General features: G+C 41.5%; 2 protein-coding genes across 4 annotated transcripts in view; one reads left to right on the forward strand and one right to left on the reverse strand.

Annotated features, from left to right (window-relative positions):
- The window catches only part of UBXN8 (UBX domain protein 8), a 101,992-nt gene that overhangs the window by 24,090 nt on the left and 57,273 nt on the right, over positions 1 to 20,629 (forward strand). The window lies entirely within an intron of this gene.
- Positions 1 to 20,629, reverse strand: part of GSR (glutathione-disulfide reductase) — a 49,031-nt gene that overhangs the window by 13,266 nt on the left and 15,136 nt on the right. Inside the window, 6 exon segments of the mRNA XM_055334671.1 lie at positions 1,191 to 1,290; positions 5,094 to 5,148; positions 8,915 to 9,062; positions 12,003 to 12,072; positions 13,652 to 13,740; positions 16,597 to 16,623. Of these exon segments, the coding sequence (XP_055190646.1) occupies positions 1,191 to 1,290; positions 5,094 to 5,148; positions 8,915 to 9,062; positions 12,003 to 12,072; positions 13,652 to 13,740; positions 16,597 to 16,623 (489 nt within the window).

Consider the following 20,629-nt stretch of genomic DNA (forward strand, 5'->3'; position numbering starts at 1 on the left):
ATGATTATGTTTTGGGACCAGAAATTCTCCTTCCCCTTTCAGTATTGCAGGGCAGCTTCCACTCTGATATGATTCAAGGGAAGATCTTGTTGGGAAAAATCTCCTTATCTAAGCAAAGAAGTCAAGAACATGGCCTTGGAGAGGTTTTTGGAATAATCCACATGCAACAAACCTCAGGCAGGGTAAAGATGGGAGGTCATGAGTTATTCTCCAGAACTTTTCTTCTTACAAACTTGAAACTCTATACTCATTAAACCCCTCATTTCCTTCTGCCCTCAACTCCTGGCAACCACCATTCTACTTTCTGTTTTTATGAGTTTGACTATTCTAGATACCTCAGATTAAATGGATCACAATATTTGTCTTTTTGTGGTTGGTTTACTTCATTTGGCATAATGTCCTCAAAGTTCATCCATGTTGTAGCAGGTGTCAGAATGTCCTTCCATCATACAAAAATACACATTTTGTTTATTCATTCATCTGTCAATGGACACTTGGGTTGCTTCTACCTCTGGGCTATTGTGAATCATGCTGCCATGAACATGGGTATGCAAATATCTTTGATACATTTTTCTTTTTATATTTTTAAGGATTTATTTATTTAATTCATGAGAGACACAGAGAGAGAGAGAGGCAGAGACATAGGTAGAGGGAGAAGCAGGTTCCTCACAAGAAGCCTGATGTGAGACTCAATCCCAGATCCCAGAATCACGCCCTGAACCACAGGCAGATGCGTAACCACTGAGCCACCTAGGCATCCCGGTATGTTTTTCTTTTAATGCAAATAATATAGTAAAATTTTTTGACTGAGTGTTTTTAATCCAACACTACCTTCTGAGCATGTGAAATTGATTTCTAGAATAAGAAATTAACCTGACAGTCCATTCAATTAAACTAATATTTATATTTAAGCCTGCCTGTTTCCTTTTAAGGCACCTGATACTATCCACTGCTTCACGATGAAAATACCAGCCAGTTTGATCAAATCAAAATCATTATCAACTGACAGCTGGTGAGGAACATATGGCCCAATCAAATAGCTTATACGTAGTTCCATGCAGCACACACCAGTTGATGCCCACGTACTCTACACCCTAGAATTTAATGACAACATAAGAGTATTCTCAGGGTAGATTTTTTTAAAAGATTAGTGTCAAGCAAAGGGAATTTTGGAAAAAGACAGAATTTACCTTATCATGCCGTATCATTAGTGACGTCTTTGAACCCAGAGCAGAAAGAATCCCAGCTATCTCTACAGCAATGTAACCCGCACCAACGATGACACTGCGGCTAAAATGAGAGAGAGGGTTAATATTTTTAAATAAGCTTATTTTGGAATAATTTTAGATTTACAGAAAAGTTGAAAAGATAGTATAGTAGTGTCCTGTATACACTCTGCCCAGCTTCTCTGCAAGTTAACATCTTGCATAACCATGATACACTTGTCAAAACTAAGAAACTATTTGCTATTGACCAAACTCCAGGCTTTATCCAGACTTCACCGGTTTTCCCATTCATTTCCTTTTTCTGCTCTAGGATGCAATCCTGGATACCACATTGCAATTTTTTTTTTAAAGATTTTATTTATTTATTTATTCATGAGAGACACACAGAGAGAGAGGCACAGACACAGGCAGTGGGAGAAGCAGGCTCCATGAAGGGAGCCCGATGCGGGACTTGATCCTGGGTCTCCAGGATCACACCCTGGGCTGAAGGTGGCGCTAAACCGCTGAGCCACCCAGGCTGCCCCCACATTGCAATTTTATGCAGAAAATACTTCTTTGTGAAAGGGAAATATATTTTTAGTTGTTAAAAGTTCTTCAGGGCAGCCCCGGTGGCTCAGCGGTATAGCGCCGCCTTCAGCCCAGGACATGATCCTGGAGTCCAGGGATCAAGTCCCACGTTGGGCTCCCTGCAGGTAGCCTGCTTCTCCCTCTGCCTGTGTCTCTGCCTGTGTGTGTGTGTGTGTGTGTGTGTGTGTGTGTGTGTCTCATGAATAAATAAAATCTTATAAATAAATAAATAAAATAAAATAAAAGTTCTTCAGCCTCAGGGTACCTGAATGGTATAGCTGGTTGAGCCTCCGACACTTGGTTTCAGCTCAGGTCGTGATCTCAGGGTGCTGACCTTGGGGTCGTGAAATCGAGCCCCATGTCAGGCTCCATGCCCAGTGTGGAGTCTGCTAAAAAGATTTTTTTCTTACTCTTCTTTTGCCCCTCTCCCCTACACTCCACTCTCTCTCTCATATGAATATATAAACCTTTAAGAAAAAAAGTTCTTTAGTCTCATTTCTTCAGAGAATTAACAACAACAACAAAAAAAACCTTTGAAACTAGAGATGATTCCTTATGAGTAACATTTGCACCTAAAACTAAAACTGGCAACACTTACCATGATTCTTCCCTGCTCAGAACTTCTTCTTCTTTTTTTAAGATTTTATTTATTTATTTCACAGAGAAAGAGTGAAGAGAGTGAGAGAGAGCAAGCAAGTGAGCGCTGGCAGGGGGAGTGGTAAAGGGAGAAACAGGCTCCCTAGAGCAAGGAGCCCGATATGGGACTCGATCTCAGGACCTTGGGATCATGACCTGAGCCAATGGCAGACGCTTAACTGACTGAGCCACCCATGTGCCCTAGAAATTCTTGAGCACTATTCAATTCTACCCATCTTCGCAATAGGTTAAAGGCCAACTAAGCAAGCCATTTAAGTTATAGGATAGATCTGAAAAAGTAGACTCCCTGTATAAATTTCGGTCTAAGAAGGCATCTTAAACACTAGATAAATGCTAATGAAAGTCTGAATCATTGGTGAAGTCAATCCTGGCCCTAGAGCAATGAGGATTACTTCTATGCTACAGCCTGAATCATAAATGCCTCTTAGCCAGAGCCGCCCTGTTTGGGGCTGGAGTTCTCTAATGCTTCAAACAGGGTGCTCTATCATCATGACAATGCTTGGATGAGAAGTAACCAATCTGGAAAGAAAAAGAAAAACTTTCTTTACTATGTTCCAAAGGTAAGGCATCCATGTGGTGAGTCTGTGCCATCAGAGGGGTCTGGTCTAGATAGAGGACAAAGTGTGAACCCAAATAGCTACAAGTCAGCTTATTTTACAACCCAGGATTTGAAGAGAAATGGCTACACAGTAAACTATGAAATATCTCTTTCATCTCTACCTAACTCTTTCCTATTATATTTGACCTCTTCTCCTTTCTCATGATCAGGAGATCGAGCCCTGTGTCAAGGCTCCCCATTCAGTGAGAAGTCTGCTTCAATCTTTCTCCCTCCTCCTCCACCCCTCCCCGCTCTTGCACACTCCCACCCTCTCTCTCTCTCTCTAAAATAAATAAAATCTTAAAAGAAGAAAAATATTGTCCATTCATTTCCTATTTCCCAGAGTCTTTTGGTCCTAAGATGAATAAATTCACTTATTAAGCTTGTGTTGCTAGCATTTTAAATATTTTAAAATAAATGACTCTATTTTTAAATCATTTATTTTAAAATACTTTTTTTAAAAAAGATTTTATTTATTCATGAGAGACAGAGAGAGAGATGGCAGAGAACAGGCAGAGGGAGAAGCAGGCTCCATGCAGGGAGCCTGATGTGGAACTTGATTCCGGCTCTCCAGGATTAGGCCCTGGGCTGATGGCGAAGCTAAACCACTGAGCCACCCAGGGATCCCTATTTTAAAGTATTTAATGGACAGGTATCTATAAAGAAGCTTTTTTGAGGGTGAGTCTAGATTGACTTGTATCATCCAAACATGATGAGTCATGACCACATTTCTGGAAACATTCTCACATGTGTCATCATTCAACCCTAAAAACAAACAGTACAGGGTAGATCAATAGATCATGAGGAAAGAAAAGCTGTTGTCTAACACAGCTGCATGCCCTGCAGACAGCAAATCTAAAACAACTGTTTCCTTTTAAGTCAGAAGATTGCCTGCACCTTCATGGGAGATTTACACCACCGCTGTGGAACTCAAAGAAGCCCTCTTGCCCCTTAGTAACCATCTGTGGCTCCAGGTGAACTAAGATAAAGGTATGGACATGGATTATTAGTCACCCTCCATGAAGCACTTAATAAAATTACAGGATTAAGACCTCATACTGGGTTGGCAGCACTGCAGAGGGAGGGAGCAGCAGCGTTGAGTAATACTGATTCCAGAGTGAGAACTCCTCAGAGGGAGATAAAGGCGAGTCCTAGGCCAAAAGAAAAGGATCCCTCCTCCAGCTTCTAAGGTGTCTTCACTTATCATGAGTGAAAGGAGGCTCCCTCCGACCTAGAAAGCCCGCAACTGGCACCTTCTTCATGTTAGAGAAACAATCTTCCTCAGTATATCTTTTTCTAAGTATCTAAATCTATGACAGATGTTTACTAAGGTTGTTTGGACCAACACACATAAAAGATGAATTCAGAAAACCTATTTTTTTTTTTTTTTGAAAGTGACAGAGCCTTCATTTAGGACGATTTCCCCTAAACTAGCTCCTTTGGAAACAGAGTCAGTTACTTGAGACACATCATCAGTTGATGCTGTACTAAGGTGAAGAAAGTTTTAGGACTTAATATTTATTCTTCAAAACCACCCTCTATTTATTCTGGTCCTAAAAACTGTGATGAAAGGTCTGAGTCATGGGGCACCTGAGTGGTTCAGTCAGTTAAGCACCTGGCTCTTGATTTCAGCTCAGGTTGTAATTTCATGGTGGTGATCTCAGGGTCATGAGATTGAGCCCTGTGTCAGGCTCCACGCACAGCAGAGAGCCTGCTTCTTTCCCTTTTGCTCTGTACCTCCCTGCCCATGCTCTTTCTCTCTCTCCCTAAATAAATAAAAACATCTTTAAAAAGGAAAAGAAAGAGAGGGAGGGAGGGAGGAAGGAAGGAGAAGAAAGAAGAAAAGAAAAGAGAAAGAAAAAGAAACCAACACAAGTCACACAGGGTATTAGTGGATGAGATACCCAAGGTCATAAAAAGAGAAGTAGGTGATGAAAATTCAAGGAAAGCCCACACTTAATGGCTGGGAGGGAAAGGTAGAAGAAATGTTAGCTGGAGAGACTGGGGAAGAACGAACACTCAGGTTGGAAAGGGAGCCGGCTTACCCAGGTAATTCTTCCAGTTGGAAAAATCCATCACTGGTTATTCCTAGGCTGGCACCTATGTAGGAAAATGCAATACTGATCACACAGACTGAGCTTTCTCTTGTAAAACAATATCAACATTTTGTATAGGACCCAGACACGTTCTCTGCCATCACACACTGTTTTGACAAGTTCTGTCAAAGTCTCCACTTGGGAAGCTGCCAACCCAGTCTTCCCTGAGTGCACACTTCTGTTTTCTCTCTAGAAATAAGAGCAGTGATGACTATTGATTACCTTTCTCTGAAAACTAAAACTTTCTTGATTCTCATGAAGAGACTTTGCCAGCTCTGCTCCATTCTCCTGCCCTCAAATGTAGGCATGCACCCCTTGGCTCAGCCTTGGCTCTCTTCTGTGTTCTTCAAAGGTTTCAACCAACTCTTCCCCCTCACTGTGGAGGACTTTCAAACATTTGAGTTTTCACCTTTTCCCCAAGTTCCTGTCCAATATTTGTCTTTTAAGAAAAAATAGTTTATTTATTCATGAGAGACATAGAGAGGCAGAAACATAGGTAGAGGGAGAAGCAGGCTCCCTGTGGGGAGCCTGATCCGGGATACGATCCCGGGAACCCAGGATCACGCCCTGAGTCAAAGGCAGACGCTTAACCACTGAGCCACCAAGGTGCCCCCCTCCGAGTCCCATATTTCTAACTGCCCTGCTATATAATCCCACTTTTGCTTCAAACTCACTATTTTTAGAACTGAACCTTAATTTCATGTCCTGTCTCCCTCTCTCAAGTTTATCACTTGAGTTAAATGGAGCACCTTCCATAACCCAAGTGAAATCCTGAGGTGTCAATCTATAATTCCTTCTCTCAGTGACCCCCACAATATCTCATCAATTAATAAAAATGTCGCACTTTACCAAATTGGAGGTGCCATGATAAAATGACTTATCAGAGGCGCCTGGGTGGCGCAGTCGGTTAAGCATCCCACTTTTGGTTTTGGCTCAGGTCGTGTCTCGGGGTCATGAGATTGAGTCCCACATCGGGCTCTGTGCTCAGTGCAGAGTTTGCTTGAGCTTCTCTCTTTCTCCCTGGCCCTTCCACTTGTGCTCTCTCTCTCTCTCTCTCTCTCTCCAAGAGAAATAGATCTTTAAAAAAATAAAAAATAAAGGACACATCCTGCTTTCAGATGGGATGAATATACTTTAAAAAAAAAAGTATACAGTAGCAGATTCTTCCTTCTGAGGCTGTTACGCCTGTTCTCCTTGCTAAGGCCTGGCCCCCAGCAGTGGCTCAGTGACGGCTGCAGATCTGAGCTTCTCCTTTACAGGTCAGATGCTAACGCTGGGGTTTAGAACCATATCATCACCTCCTGTACATTCTACAGCCACAGCTTTCTATACCGATCTCCATCCTCTGTGAGTCACTGTCAGATTAGTTTTCTAAAATTATCGCTTAAGATCTTGACACAAGCCTATTTATAAGCCACCAGTTAGTTATCTGACCCCGTTGTCAGAATTACAGAGATTCTTTCATTTGACTTTGTAAGTCTCTACAATTTGACCCTAACCTCTTCTGGTTTCAGCTTAGTGAATGCGACCCCAGAACGTCAATGCTGGAAAAACTGGTTGAATCGGCTGGATATTTTTCGAAGACATCTTTATTACCCACTGGCTCTTTCAGTCTTCCTCTTCCTCAGCACATATCATTCCAGCCCCTTTTCTGGGAAGTCTTTTTGGTTTATACCATTCCATAGTAATCTGTCCCATCTGTGAGCACCCCAAGCCTCATGGTTTAGAAATAACCTGGGGACACATACCTTTTATTATTTCTTTTCATTTGTTATTCTAGGTTTTAAATTAATAAATGTATATATTTTAAAAATTCAAAAAGCACAACAGAACATCTAGTGAAAAGCATAGATCTTTCCCACCCCCGACCTCTAGTCCTCTCCCTATAGGGAGTCAGCATGACAGGACTTTGAGTATCCTTCCAGAGATATCCTGGTGCGTATGTACAGTCTCTTCCCCTTTTGAAAAAGACACAAATTGTAGCATACTATACACACTGTTCCACACCTTAATTTTTTCACTTAACAATCAATCTTCCCAATTAATTTTTAAGGTACTTGAGAACAGTATCTTACTGTCTTTTACAGTAGTTGGTCTTGACCTTTTGGGAGTCATGAAACCCTTTTATTTTTAATTTTTTTTTATTATTTATTTATGATAGTCACAGAGAGAGAGAGAGAGAGAGAGAGGCGCAGAGACATAGGCAGAGGGAGAAGCAGGCTCCATGCACCAGGAGCCCGATGTGGGATTCGATCCCGGGTCTCCAGGATTGCGCCCTGGGCCAAAGACAGGCGCCAAACCGCTGCACCACCCAGGGATCCCATGAAACCCTTTTAAAAGCTAGTAAAAACTGGGCAGCCCGGGTGGCTCAGCGGTTTAGCGCCACCTTCGGCCCAGGGTGTGATCCTGGAGACCTGGGATGGAGTCCCACATCGGGCTCCCTGCATGAAGCCTGCTTCTCCCTCTACCTGTGCTTCTGCCTCTCTGTCACTGTTTCTCTCATGAATAAATAAAATCTTAAAAAAAAAAAAAGCTAGTGAAAACTTTTGGATCCTCTCCCCCAAGGGAACAAAATACATAAATGCATATACACTCAAAAAAAGACCTTATAATCTAGTTAGGGAGAAAGACATGAACCATGTTTCTTTCTTTCTTTCTTTCTTTCTTTCTTTCTTTCTTTCTTTCTTTCTTTTTCTTTCTTTCTTTTTTTTTTAAGATTTTATTAATTTACTCATGAGACACAGAGAGAGAGAGCGAGAAGCAGAGACACAGGCAGAGGGAGAAGCAGGCTCCATGCAGGGAGCCCGACGTGGGACTCGATCCCGGGTCTCCAGGATCACGCCCTGGGTTGAAGGTGGCACTAAACCACTGAGCCACACAACTGTCCACGAACCACGTTTCTTATGTGAGAATAAGGTAGTATGTTCATGGTTTATCCCTGTGTGCATAAAACATAACAGCAAATATGACTATCTGGAATTCCTTACTGCTTTAATTTTATCATTCTCTATATGAGAAAACTATGCATACAAAGAAGGCTTAATAGATAATTATGTCATATCCCTACAAGATTTCACCTTCTTTTTTTTTTAATCTTTTTTTTTTTTTTTTTTTAGATTTTATTTATTTATTCATAGAGACAGAGAGAGAGAGAGGCAGAGACACAGGCAGAGGGAGAAGCAGGCATCATACAGAGAGCCTGATGTGGGACTCGATCCAGGGTCCCCAGGATCACGCCCCGGGCTGCAGGCGGCGCTAAACCGCTGCGCCACCGGGGCTGCCCCTTAAATTTTTTTTTTTTTTTTTTTTTTTTATGATAGTCACAGAGAGAGAGAGGCAGAGACACAGGCAGAGGGAGAAGCAGGCTCCATGCACCGGGAGCCCGATGTGGGATTCGATCCCGGGTCTCCAGGAAGGATTTCACCTTCTTGAACAAAATAGTAACTACAGAACATGTCTAACAAATAACAACCCATGTGACAAACTCAGGCAGGTGATCTGTCATGCTGAGAAGGAAAGGATGAGACTCTTCCCTGATTTTTCTCCTTGTGTTACCTGTAGTCAGTGTGAGCTTGGAGCTGGAAGAGATACCTTTCTCGGTCCCATTGCTGGGCACCAGTTAAGCCAATTACATTTCGGTTCTGCAGGGACCTCTCAGGGCCGTGTGGCCTTGTCCAAGAGAAAGAACTGGTTCAGACAGATCCCCTGGCATGGACTGTAAGGTTGAAGACAAGAGTAAACTCCGCTTGACTATTAACAACAAGACTTACCGGGGATCTGGCTCTCCTGAGGGCGGGAGGGCACGCCGCCTGTGGCAATCAGGATGTGAGGGGCAGTGTATTTGTTCCCATTGACCTCTATTGTGGGCTCAGAATCACACGTGAATGCCGCATGGCCATGGATGATTTCTATATGGGACTGGAGAAGGAACCGCAACATTAGTCTGTTCTCGTGATAAAAGAAAAACACCTGTGGCAACATATCAGCTCTTCCCATTTCTCTACGGAGGATTTGGATTTTAAGTTTGCTGATCCCAAGACAGCTCTCTAATGTCTGAGTTTCTGTAGAATTTCCGTTCATTGATCCTTAGGTAAGGCGGTTGCCATTCAATGAAGGAAGCATACCGTAAGAAATAAAAGATGCTATCTTGGGCCCAAATCCAGGGACCAAAAAACATGTGCAAATCACCTCCACAGGGAAAAACATTATATTTCTGTCCCCAGGAGTTGAGGAGAAAGTCCTCCTCATTTGTAATGAAATCACACTGAAGAATTTTATGTCTAGAAGAGGGAGAGAAGGATAAAGGTGAAGGAAGTGGAAGCAAAAGAGAAACACTCTGGCCAACGGAGGAAAATGCAATGCTTCTGTTTTCTTAAACTAGATGGAAGAACACCACAAAATACCTCAAAAATGAAGTTATTTGCTAGAGATGTAGAGAATTCAGACTGGGGCACCCTCTGTGCCAGGGCCTCCATCTGGGGATTGCGGGCAAGCTTCTGAAGCCATGACACATTTATGTATGGACAAACAAATCTGGGCAACTTAACCAGAATAGTGGAATCGTGATAGTGGAATTGCCTGATCACAAAATAGCATGTTTCAACATTCCAGAAAATGCTTCGTTTGGAATTAAGTCATTTCCTTCTTCCCAAACAGCCTATCAGGCCTATTCTACAGATGCTCTGCTTAACCAAGCTGAATCAAGATCAGTGCCAGAAGCTACAAGAAAAACCTTCCTCAGGAGGGAACAACCGGTTTCCCATAGGATGTTAGATAAAGAGGGGGTATGGGTCAACTGGCAATAGTAATCATTTGGTGGAGGAACGGATACAATTTTTATTTTCATTTCCTAAGATATGTGACAGAAAGCTGCCTTTTCTACTCAGAATTTCTGGATCGACAGTAAGTAATTCCTTTCTCATGAGGTCACACACAGTACATTCGACTACACACCAACATTTGTGAATATTGGGCAGTTCCGGTGGCGCAGCGGTTTGGCGCCGCCTGCAGCCTGGGGTGTGATCCTGGAGACCTGGGATCGAGTCCCACGTCAGGTTCCCTGCATGGAGCCTGCTTCTCCCTCTGCCTGTGTCTCTGCCTCTGTGTGTGTGTGTGTGTGTGTGTGTGTGTGTGTGTGTGTGTGTGTCTCATGAATAAATAAATAAAATCTTTTAAAAAAATTTGTGATTAAAAAAAAAAAGCTGTTCCCTGAGCAAATCCTAGCTCTTTGGCAAAAGTGTTTTAGCTTGCTCCATTTGTATTTTTTTTTAATTTTTTATTTATTTATGATAGTCACACAGAATGAGAGAGAGAGAGGCAGAGACATAGGCAGAGGGAGAAGCAGGCTCCATGCACTGGGAGCCCGACGTGGGATTCGATCCCGGGTCTCCAGGATCGCGCCCTGGGCCAAAGGCAGGCGCCAAACCGCTGCGCCACCCAGGGATCTCAGCTTGCTCCATTTGAAAAAAAAAAAACTGAGGGTCACTTGGGTGGCTCAGCGGTTGAGCATCAGCCTTTGGCTCTGGGCGTGATCCCGGGGTCCTGGGATGAAGCCCAGCATTGGGATCCCTGCAGGGAGCCTGCTTCTCCCTGTGCCTATGTCTCTGCCTTTTTCTCTGTGTCTCTCATGAATAAATAAATAAAATCTTTAAAAACAAATTAATAAAAAATTTTTAAAAATTGATGTCAGTGTTTTAGTATATAGCTAGTAGTACTTCTGTGGTCATGTCTAACAGTCTTAAAATCTCTTGTCAGCAGTGCAAAGGGGGGTGAAGGCCTCCCAACATTTCCCCCTTGAACTGGAGATAAAGGTCAGAAAATATCACTCTCCAAAAAATAAACCCATGAACAAGAATCAGTATAAAAATACATGAGCCATTTATAGAACTAATTCACTCTAAAAGTTGGTTTATAAACATGCTGCCAATCAGATTATGGTGGCTCAAATAGCACCAACAACCTACTGATCTAAATACAATCTAAAGTAGGCAGAAATCTTAGAAACTGCAAAGTGAAACCACAAAGGCAAATGAAGGGTGGGATGACATATGCTGTCAAGAAGGACAGCTGGCTGGTACACTGTTTGTTGATGTCTCCAGTAGCCCCTAGGGGAAGAAGTATGACATTTAAGCACCAAGGCAGAAAAAAGCCTCAGACCAGCAAAGGACAATATATATTTGCTGAAGGTAAACACACCTTTGCCCCATGTTCTTGATCAGACTTCTTTCACAAAAGCAACCTTCTGAACCATAATTTTCTCTTGAGTATAAGTAGCCAAGGACGAGATTGCTGTGAGCAAATGAACAATGGAAGGTTTCCAGCCAGGCAGTACTTCTGATTTTAATTAATAAGCTGGCATGCTGTTATATAAATCAGGCTCTTATTTTTTTAAATACACTTATTTATTTTTAAAAAATATTTTATATATTCATGAGAGAAGCAGAAACCTCGCCAGAGGGAGAAGCAGGCTCCTTGCAGGGAGCCTGACGCAGGCTCGATCCTCAGACCTGGGATCAAGCCCTGAGCTGAAGGCAGATGCTCAACCACTGAGCCACCCAGGTGTCCCTAAATCAGTCTCTTACTTATTTTTGGTTTCTAGAACTAACTGCAGGCCAGACCTACTCAAGGCACAGCCATCATGTGAGACCTGGTCTACCAATCATGGTAGGCACTGCCCACTCTGTAGAAAAAAGACAGGTCTACTGAGTCACAGACTTGTTCAAAATCATTATTTGCAAAAGAAATAAAAGAAACAACAAGAAATATGTGCAAAGGCTACGTTTTTGTCCAGCCAGACTGATAACCTACTCCAGCAGAGAGAACAGCTCCTTCTCAAAGTTCCAAACCCAGAACACTCACCTTAGTTAGATTATTCTGATAGATGGTATTTAGGCGGCTCACGTAGGCATCACGCTTTTCCTTTATAACCCTGCAGTGAAACTTGAGTCAGTACTGAGAAACAGGATTCTCTCCCCTTTTAGTTAGTTACTGGGGCACTGTCCCTGAACACTCTGTCAGCAGAGAATTACACACAGAACAGTCAACGAGAACCCCATGGGTGAGTATATCTGAAGGCAGCTGCCCTTTCCCGTGTCCATCTGCCCTGCCACACATAGAGAACCCTTATTCCAGGGAAATGTTCAGGTGGCATCCACAGGATGTGGATTTCTCTCTGCAGAGAAGACAGGGAGAGTTGCTTTGGCACAGTGCCTAGTACTGAGTGGCTAGTCAATAAATATGTGTTGAATAAATGATTGGATTTGCTAAATTTTTGAAAATTTGATGACTTCTAAAAGTTCATGGCAGTTCCTTACAGTTAAACATGAGGGATGCCTGGGTGGCTCAGCAATTGAACGTCTGCCTTCGGCTCAGGGCATGATCTTGCAGACCCGGGATCGAGTTCCACATTGGGCTCCTTGCATGGAGCCTGTTTCTCCCTCTGCCTGTGTCTCTGCCTTTCTCTATGTCTTTCATGAATAAATAAATAAAATCTTTAAAAAAAAAAGTTAAACATGAAATTGTCATTTGAGGAAGTGGGGAAAAAATAAAAATTAAAAAAATAATAATAAAATTGCCATCTGAACCAGCAATTTCACTTCGAGGTATAGACCTGAAAGAACTGAAAGCAGGGACTTGTGGATCAATGTTCACAGCAGCAATATTCACAGTAGACAAAAGGTAGAAACCACCTTGAAGTCCACTGAAGGATGAATGGATAAACAAAATGTGGTCTCAACACAAGGGAATATTTTCAGCCTTGCAAGGGAATGAAATTCTGACACATGCCACAATGTGGATAAATTCTCTAAACAGTATGCTAAGTGATATAAGCCAGGCATAAAAGGACAAATATCGTATGCAGTACCTAAAATAGGCAAATTCATAGAGACAGGAGGTAGGATAGTGATACCGGGGAGAGGAGGAGTTCTTATCTAACAAACCCTTTGTTTCTGTTCTGAACCATGGAAAAGTTCTCAAAAGGGGTGGTGGTGATGGTTGCACATCACTAGGAATGTACTTTTTTTTTCTTTTTAAAAATTTTTATTTATTTATTCATGAGACACACACAGAGAGAGGCAGAGACATAGGCAGAGGCAGAAGCAGGCTCCTTGCCAGGAGCCCGGGATCATGTCCTGAGCTGAAGGCAGATGCTCAACTGCTGAGCCACCCAGGCATCCCCCTAGGAATGTACTTAATGACTTTGTATTGACAACTTAAAAATAACTAAAATGGACCCTGTGTGTATTTGAAAATCATTTATTGAGGTAAGACCAACATACAAAAAACTGTACATATTTACTGTATGCAACTTGAGGAATTTAGAGAGAAGCATATACCTGTAAAACTAGCATCACAAGCTAGGCCACAGATACATCGATCACCTCCAAAGTTTAGGTTATATATATTTTACCACTGTAACACCCTCCCAAAAAAGTTTATGGTTAATTTAATCATGAAAGAAAAATATTTATATTTGTAAACAGAGCCCTCTGAGCATTAACTCTTACCGCCAATTGAATTTGCTCTCACAACTTTGAAAGCCGTAATCAACGTGATCATGCATGAATTCAGAGTGGACAGCTGTGTTCCACATTACCTGTAAAAAAAAAAAAAAAAAAAAAAAAAAGAGAGAAAAGAAAAAAAGTAGCCACAACAGTAGTACATGAGTCCTGAGAAAAAAAAAGAAATCCTGTATGAAAGGTAACTATAGGGATCCCTGGGTGGCGCAGCGGTTTGGCGCCTGCCTTTGGCCCAGGGTGCAATCCCGGAGACCTGGGATCAAATCCCACGTCAGGCTCCCGGTGCATGGAGCCTGCTTCTCCCTCTGCCTATGTCTCTGCCTCTCTCTCTCTCTCTCTCTCTCTCTCTCTCTCTCTCTCTCTGTGACTATCATTAAAAAAAAAAAAAGTATATAATGGCAAATAAAAATAATGAACTTTAAACTAAAAACAAAACTAAACATTTTAAAAGTTCAGAAATATGACCAGACAGATTTTGCAGGGAAGCGGCTAAATGTCGTGGGGAATTATTTCTATTAAATTCTCTACATTATAAACCCTATAGGGCAGCCCCGGTGGCGCAGTGGTTTGGCGCCGCCTGCAGCCTGGGGTGTGATCCTGGAGACCCGGGATTGAGTCCCACGTCGGGCTCCCTGTGTGGAGCCTGCTTCTCCCTCTGCCTGTGTCTCTGCCCCTCTCTCTCTGTCTCTATGAACAAATAAAATCTTAACAAAAAACCAAACCCTATAGAGGCAGGATGTTATAAACCTCCCAAGCCTTCCAGTAAAATTTATTATTGCTGGGACACCTGGGTGGCTCAGTGATTGAGCATCTGCCTTTGGCTCAGGGTGATCCCAGATCCCAGGATCGAGTCTCACACTGGGCTCCTCTGCAGGTAGTCTGCTTCTTCCTCTGCCTATGTCTCTGCCTCTCTCTATGTGTCTCTCATGAATAAATAAATCTTTAAAAAAATTTATTATTGCTTACATTTTAAGTTTCAGATTTGTTGAAGCCCTATCTTCTGTGATTAGTTCTAGGAAATGGAACTGCATCTGCAGCTTTATATTTATAGTAAAGTGATTTAGAGGAAGCTATGGGATCAGGATGAGGACTAAAAACCTTAAGAGAATGAATTCCTGTCATAAACTCGGTACCTACGAACATGTCCTTTTAAGGACCTGTGTAATCAGACACCTGGAACTCAAAGGTTTGTTGCATCTCTGAGGAATGTAGCCTAACATCTGTAAAGGCCTTTTATGCCAACTGATCATCATGATGACTGAATTCAAGTTGGCAGCCAAAACTCTAGATGACAAACTATCATTTTTGTCAGACAAGCCTGAGACTCCATTTTTGACAAGCCTTAGATTCCTTCTTTGTACTGTTCTCCCTTTATGTCTAAAGATGAAGAAGCGATGACCCTGTTGGACTCTGCTCCTTTTTTTAAATTGAGGTAAAATTCATGATACAAAATTAACCATTTTATCCGCTAGATTGTTTATCTTAAATAATACATATGAAAGCTTTGTCAATACTACAAAATAAATTATTTTAATAAACACTATACAGCATCCCGTCATGAGGTATTATGCTCATTTATTTAGTTTTAAATATTTTATTTATTTATGAGAGACAGAGAGAGAGGCAGAGACACAGGCAGAGGGAGAAGCAGGCTCCCTGTGGGGAGCCCAATGCAGAACTCGATCCCGGGACACTGGGATCACGCCCTGAGCCAAAGGCAGACGCTCAACCATTAAACCACTCAGGTGTCCTGGTATCATATTTATTCTTTTCCAATTCATGTTATATATGATGCTACAGCATCAGACACCCTCTGGAGAAGGTGCTCTATATGAACTACATTGGACTTCTAGGCTCATCCTAATGAGGGTAGTAGCAGGTCTATCCATCTGATTCCTTTTCTACTGCTGTCTCACTCTACCCTTCTAGAGGGCAGTTACTCCAGGCTTCAGGCTGTTCTAGAAAACAAGAGGCAATTACCAACTCATCTTCAAAAATGCAAAAGCGCTTTGAAGTCAGTAGAGCCCTATGAAAATATTAGGTAAGTGTCCTGCATGTATCATCAGAACAGAAGAAATAAATGACATATAATATATGGGAACAAAATATTACAATCTCAGGCTACTATGCCCAGAAAATATTTTAAAATAATGAGGTAGCACCAATTAACAGACTTTCTACCATAACTGGTTTAAACTACATAAAACCCCTTATAACTGATTTACATAATTCACGTATCATAATTGCTTGACTCCAATTAGAACATATTCCAAAATCAAAGACCAAAGAGAAAGAAAATAATTGAGGAAAAGTGTCCCACAGAAAAAAGAAACTTTCCTATGATAAAACACCCACACACACCCAAACCCAAACCCCACCTACTTATACTAGGGAAGAGATTATAAAAAACCCTTCTGCCATTATACTCAGGTATGTGTCACTGATGAGATTAGGAACATTTGCTTACCTGTTACAAAAAAAAAAAAAAAAAATGCCAGTTTAGAATGAAATCTCAGTAACAAAAGTTTCTAAATTTAGGATTATAACATGTTTTGAAAGCACATTTAAATGTAGAGTTAAAACAATTTGCCAGTATAAGCAAGATGCAGCTTTTGGAAATAAGTGTTTCCATTTCTTCCTCTTTTGTCACAGGTAAAGGACAAGTTCATTCAGTGTGCCCTGTACCACAGATACTAGGAGTGAAAATCACCATAGTTAAGAGAATTCATGAGGCTACAGAATTAAATGGGAATACTTATGAAGATTCCATTCAGTAAATTAAATTGAGAAAAAGCAATCCTGCACAGATTGACCAGTCCTAATTAATGGACCTAGATATAATCTCACTCACTCACTCTAAGCTAATAAATCAACACTTTTCTTTATCAAATATGTAAAAGGAGTATGAAAGGAAGAAGAAATAAAAATTCTACCTTTTTTGGTACACATCCAACATTCACCTAGGGGGGAAAAAAGGAACAAATTTTAAGAATATTAAACTCAAATCATCACATAAACCTTTAAGAAATGAACCCCAAGCATCAACCCAGGAGATTTCCTTAAGTTCTAAGTCACAATCTACAGGTACTTTCTTTTTTCTATTACAGAGTTGTTAAAGGTATGTTCTTTTTTTTAATTTTTTAAAATTTATTTATTCATGAGAGATACACACACCGAGAGGGGGGGGGGCAGAGACAGGCAGAGGCAGCCACAGAGGCTGCCCAAGATACGTTCTTTTTCTTACATGATGAGGCAGAAAATTTTATTCATCAGCATCTTCCCAAGAAAAATAGTCACTGAGAAAAAGAAATTAATTCCATGTCCATGGCGCCATGCAGAGCAGAGTTGGTATAGGTCAGAGAGAGAAACAGCAGCAAGAGGACCCACCAGCTGAATAAGGGCAATTGAAACATCTGAGCAGCTAATCTAGAGGATTTCTGGGAAACTTATTGGTATATGCTGGGCAAAACCCTCAGAATGCCCCTTTGGAAAAATCTCTAGCAGAAATCTACATTCATTTTCAGGACCAAAGGACAATGAAGAATCAAGCAGTAAGGTTCATCTATGCTATTATATACGTATATATGTGTATGTATGTATTTATGTATGCATACACATCTGTGTGTGTGTGTGTGTGTCCATACACACACACAAATACATGCTGAGGGGATCCCTGGGTGGCTCAGCAGTTTAGCGCCTGCCTCCAGACCAGGTCCTGGAGACCTGGGATCGAGTCCCACATTGGGCTCCCCACAAAGCGCCTGCTTCTCCCTCTGCCTTTGTCTCTGCCTCTCTGTGTCTTATGAATAAAAAAATAAAATCTTTAAATAAATAAGTAAACAAATGAATGAATGAATGCTGATATATATCCATGTTTATATACTTGACAGAGACAGACCACAAATTTGATCCTTAGCCTTCTAGCTGCCAAAACACAAAGGAAAACAGTTGTTAAGATTTCACAAAAAAACTAGCCAAATGTTTAAGAAAACAACTATTCATACCCCTCAGACTAAAGGAAAATTCTTCTCATCAGTCCCTGTAAACAAGCTGTGATATATATTTACACACAAATTTTTGTTTATATCTGTTTATTTCCTTTTGATTGCATGCTAAAATTTATAACATGGAAAAAAGCACAAGATTAAGAGTGTAAGAGTAAGATTAATTATATTTATTTTTTTTAATTTTTTATTTATTTATGATAGTCACAGAGAGAGAGAGAGAGAGAGAGAGAGAGAGAGAGAGAGGCAGAGACACAGGCAGAGGGAGAAGCAGGCTCCATGCACCGGGAGCCCGATATGGGATTCGATCCCGGGTCTCCAGGATCGCGCCCTGGGCCAAAGGCAGGCGCTAAACCGCTGCGCCACCCAGGGATCCCCGATTAATTATAATATAGACCATAATATTGTATATAATTATGTACTGTGATAAATATCATTACATTGAAGATCACATTATAATATATAAATGTATCAAAGTAACATGCTGTATACCTTAAACTTCCACAAATGTTACACGTTAAATGAATTCAATTTTTTTTAAAGATTTTATTTATTTATTCATGAGAGACCCAGAAAGAGAGAGGCAGAGACACAGGCAGAAGGCGAAACAGGCTCCATACAGGGAGCCCAGTGTGGGACTCGATCCCGGGACTCCAGGATCAGGCTCTGGGCCAAAGGCAGGCGCTAAACCGCTGAGCCACCCAGGGATCCCATGTTAAATGAATTCAATAAAAAAATAAAGAGTAAAAGTGATTTTTTAAAAAAAAGATTTTACTTATTTATTAGAGAGAAAGAAAACGAGAGACAGAGCACAAACACAGGAACAGCAAGCAGAGGCAGGAAAGAAGCAGACTCCCGGATGAGCAAGGAGCCCGATGTAGGGCTCAATCCCCAGGACTCATGACCTGAGCCAAAGGCAGACAGTTAACTGACTGAGCCACCCAGGGTCCCGAGTAAAACTGATTAAAACTGCCCCAAAGATGAGAAAATTTGTACTCAGCTAAATGGTTACACACTGGGTATATCTTAGCAGAGGAGCTGGTTGCAGAAGGAAAACTAGACTCTCACACTTTTGTTTTTTAAGATTTTATTTATTCATAAGAGACACACACAGAGAGAGAGGCAGAGACACAGGTAGAGGGAGAAGCAGGCTCCATGCAGGAAGCCTGATGTGGGAGTCGATCCCAGTCTCCAGGATCAGGCCCCAGGGTTAAGGCGATACTAAACCACTGAGCCACCTGGGCTTCCCTACTCTTTTGAAGGGCAAATTAGAGACCCCCTCAGCTCTGGAAACCTGTCATATAATATGTATTGCAGATATCCTTTAATCTTAAAATATTGCCTAGGAGGTATTGGTGACATATTGGGAATTACAATGAAGTTATAAGACTTTTAAAAATTTTTTTAGAGAGAAAGAGCACAGCGGGGACAGGAGGGGGTGGTGGGGGAGCAGTTGGAGAGGAAGAGAATCTTAAGCAGGCTCCATACCCAGCACAGAGCCTGATGGAGCTCGATCTCACAACCCTGAGATTATGATCCAAGCCGAAATCAAAAGTCCAGGTGCCCCTGAAGTTATGAGATTTAAATGAGGTCTCAACTGTATATCCTTAAAAAAGTCAGTTATGTTCACTCATGCCTATTGGCATGGAGTAAAGACTAAATATTTAAATACTGGTGTCTTCTGGACATAATTTATACTAGGTGCTTGCAGATCTGCTGATCATGACCCTGAGGAATTAGGTTGGCTCCCCATAAGTATTTTTTTTTTTTAAGATTGTATTTATTTGACAGAGAGAGAGAGAGAGAGCACAAGCAGGTGGAGGGTGAGACGCAGACTCCCAGTTGAGCAGGGAGCCAGATGCTGGGCTCAATCCCAGGATCCCAGGACCATGATCCAAGCTGAAGGCAGACACCCAACCAACTGAGCCACCCAGGAACCCCACAAGCCTATCTCTCACAGAATATTTTCTGGGCATCCTGTGGTCTGAACTATATACGCACTTGACAAGGGACTTTATATGAAATGCTAGAGTAAAAATCCTGCCCAAATCTCATGAAGATCTCGAATATTTGAAAAAAAAAGGTCTTATGAACAGTCACCTGCTATTCCTCTAGTTCCACATGCTGCTTGCTAGCAGCATACCTACCTGCAATTTCATTATAATCCTATTATATTGCACTCAGGAATTATAAAGGAGTGAGAGTTATGTTTCCATACAATTTCAAGCTATCAGTCATTTGGAGGTTTTTCTCCTAGAAAGAGACAGGTCATTGTGGACTTGGATCTTTTATGAGCTCTTGCTATGGTGAGGTTTCAGAAGGCAATAGAAGTGGGAACTCACGGGATTGAGAGGGTGCAGAATTCAAGCCTCATAAAATACAGGAATCACACCTACAATAGCATTACAAGCAGGGTATTCAGAAAGTACTTTATATTAGCAAGTAGAATAATTTATGGCTTTCTCCCTACACTGCCCTGCCATCTGTCTAAGCAGAGGACATGCTATTTCTCAACTCCTAAGTATCTGAGTTACGGGAATAGATGGAATGAGCCAATTTTAAGGAAAGAGGAGGACAGGTGCTTCCCATGTGGTAGAAGAGAGGAAGCCAGCTGAATCCCAGCCCATTGTGAGAAAGATTTTATCATCAGACTTGCCTTTTCCAGTTCATTTGGCAGGCAGAGTGCTTCCTGGTTCTGTCTATCCACATCTCTACACTCTGCAGTTCAAAGCTTACATTCACTAAGAGGATTCAATGGTGACAGACTCCAAAACTAATTTCTCCAAAAGCAGAGATGATTTCAACACATGAAATAAATACACTGTATTTGTCCTATAGTCAACCGTCTCTGGCTTCCCAGGAACCTCTAAAAGCAATTTAAATTATCTTAAGGTACTAACTGTTCTGAACCACTCTCAGGCATCGTCAATTTATTCTTCATGTACATTTGACGTATCTATAA

Source organism: Nyctereutes procyonoides, unplaced genomic scaffold (genome assembly GCF_905146905.1).
Source record: "Nyctereutes procyonoides isolate TBG_1078 unplaced genomic scaffold, NYPRO_anot_genome, whole genome shotgun sequence".
Classification (NCBI taxonomy): domain Eukaryota; kingdom Metazoa; phylum Chordata; class Mammalia; order Carnivora; family Canidae; genus Nyctereutes; species Nyctereutes procyonoides.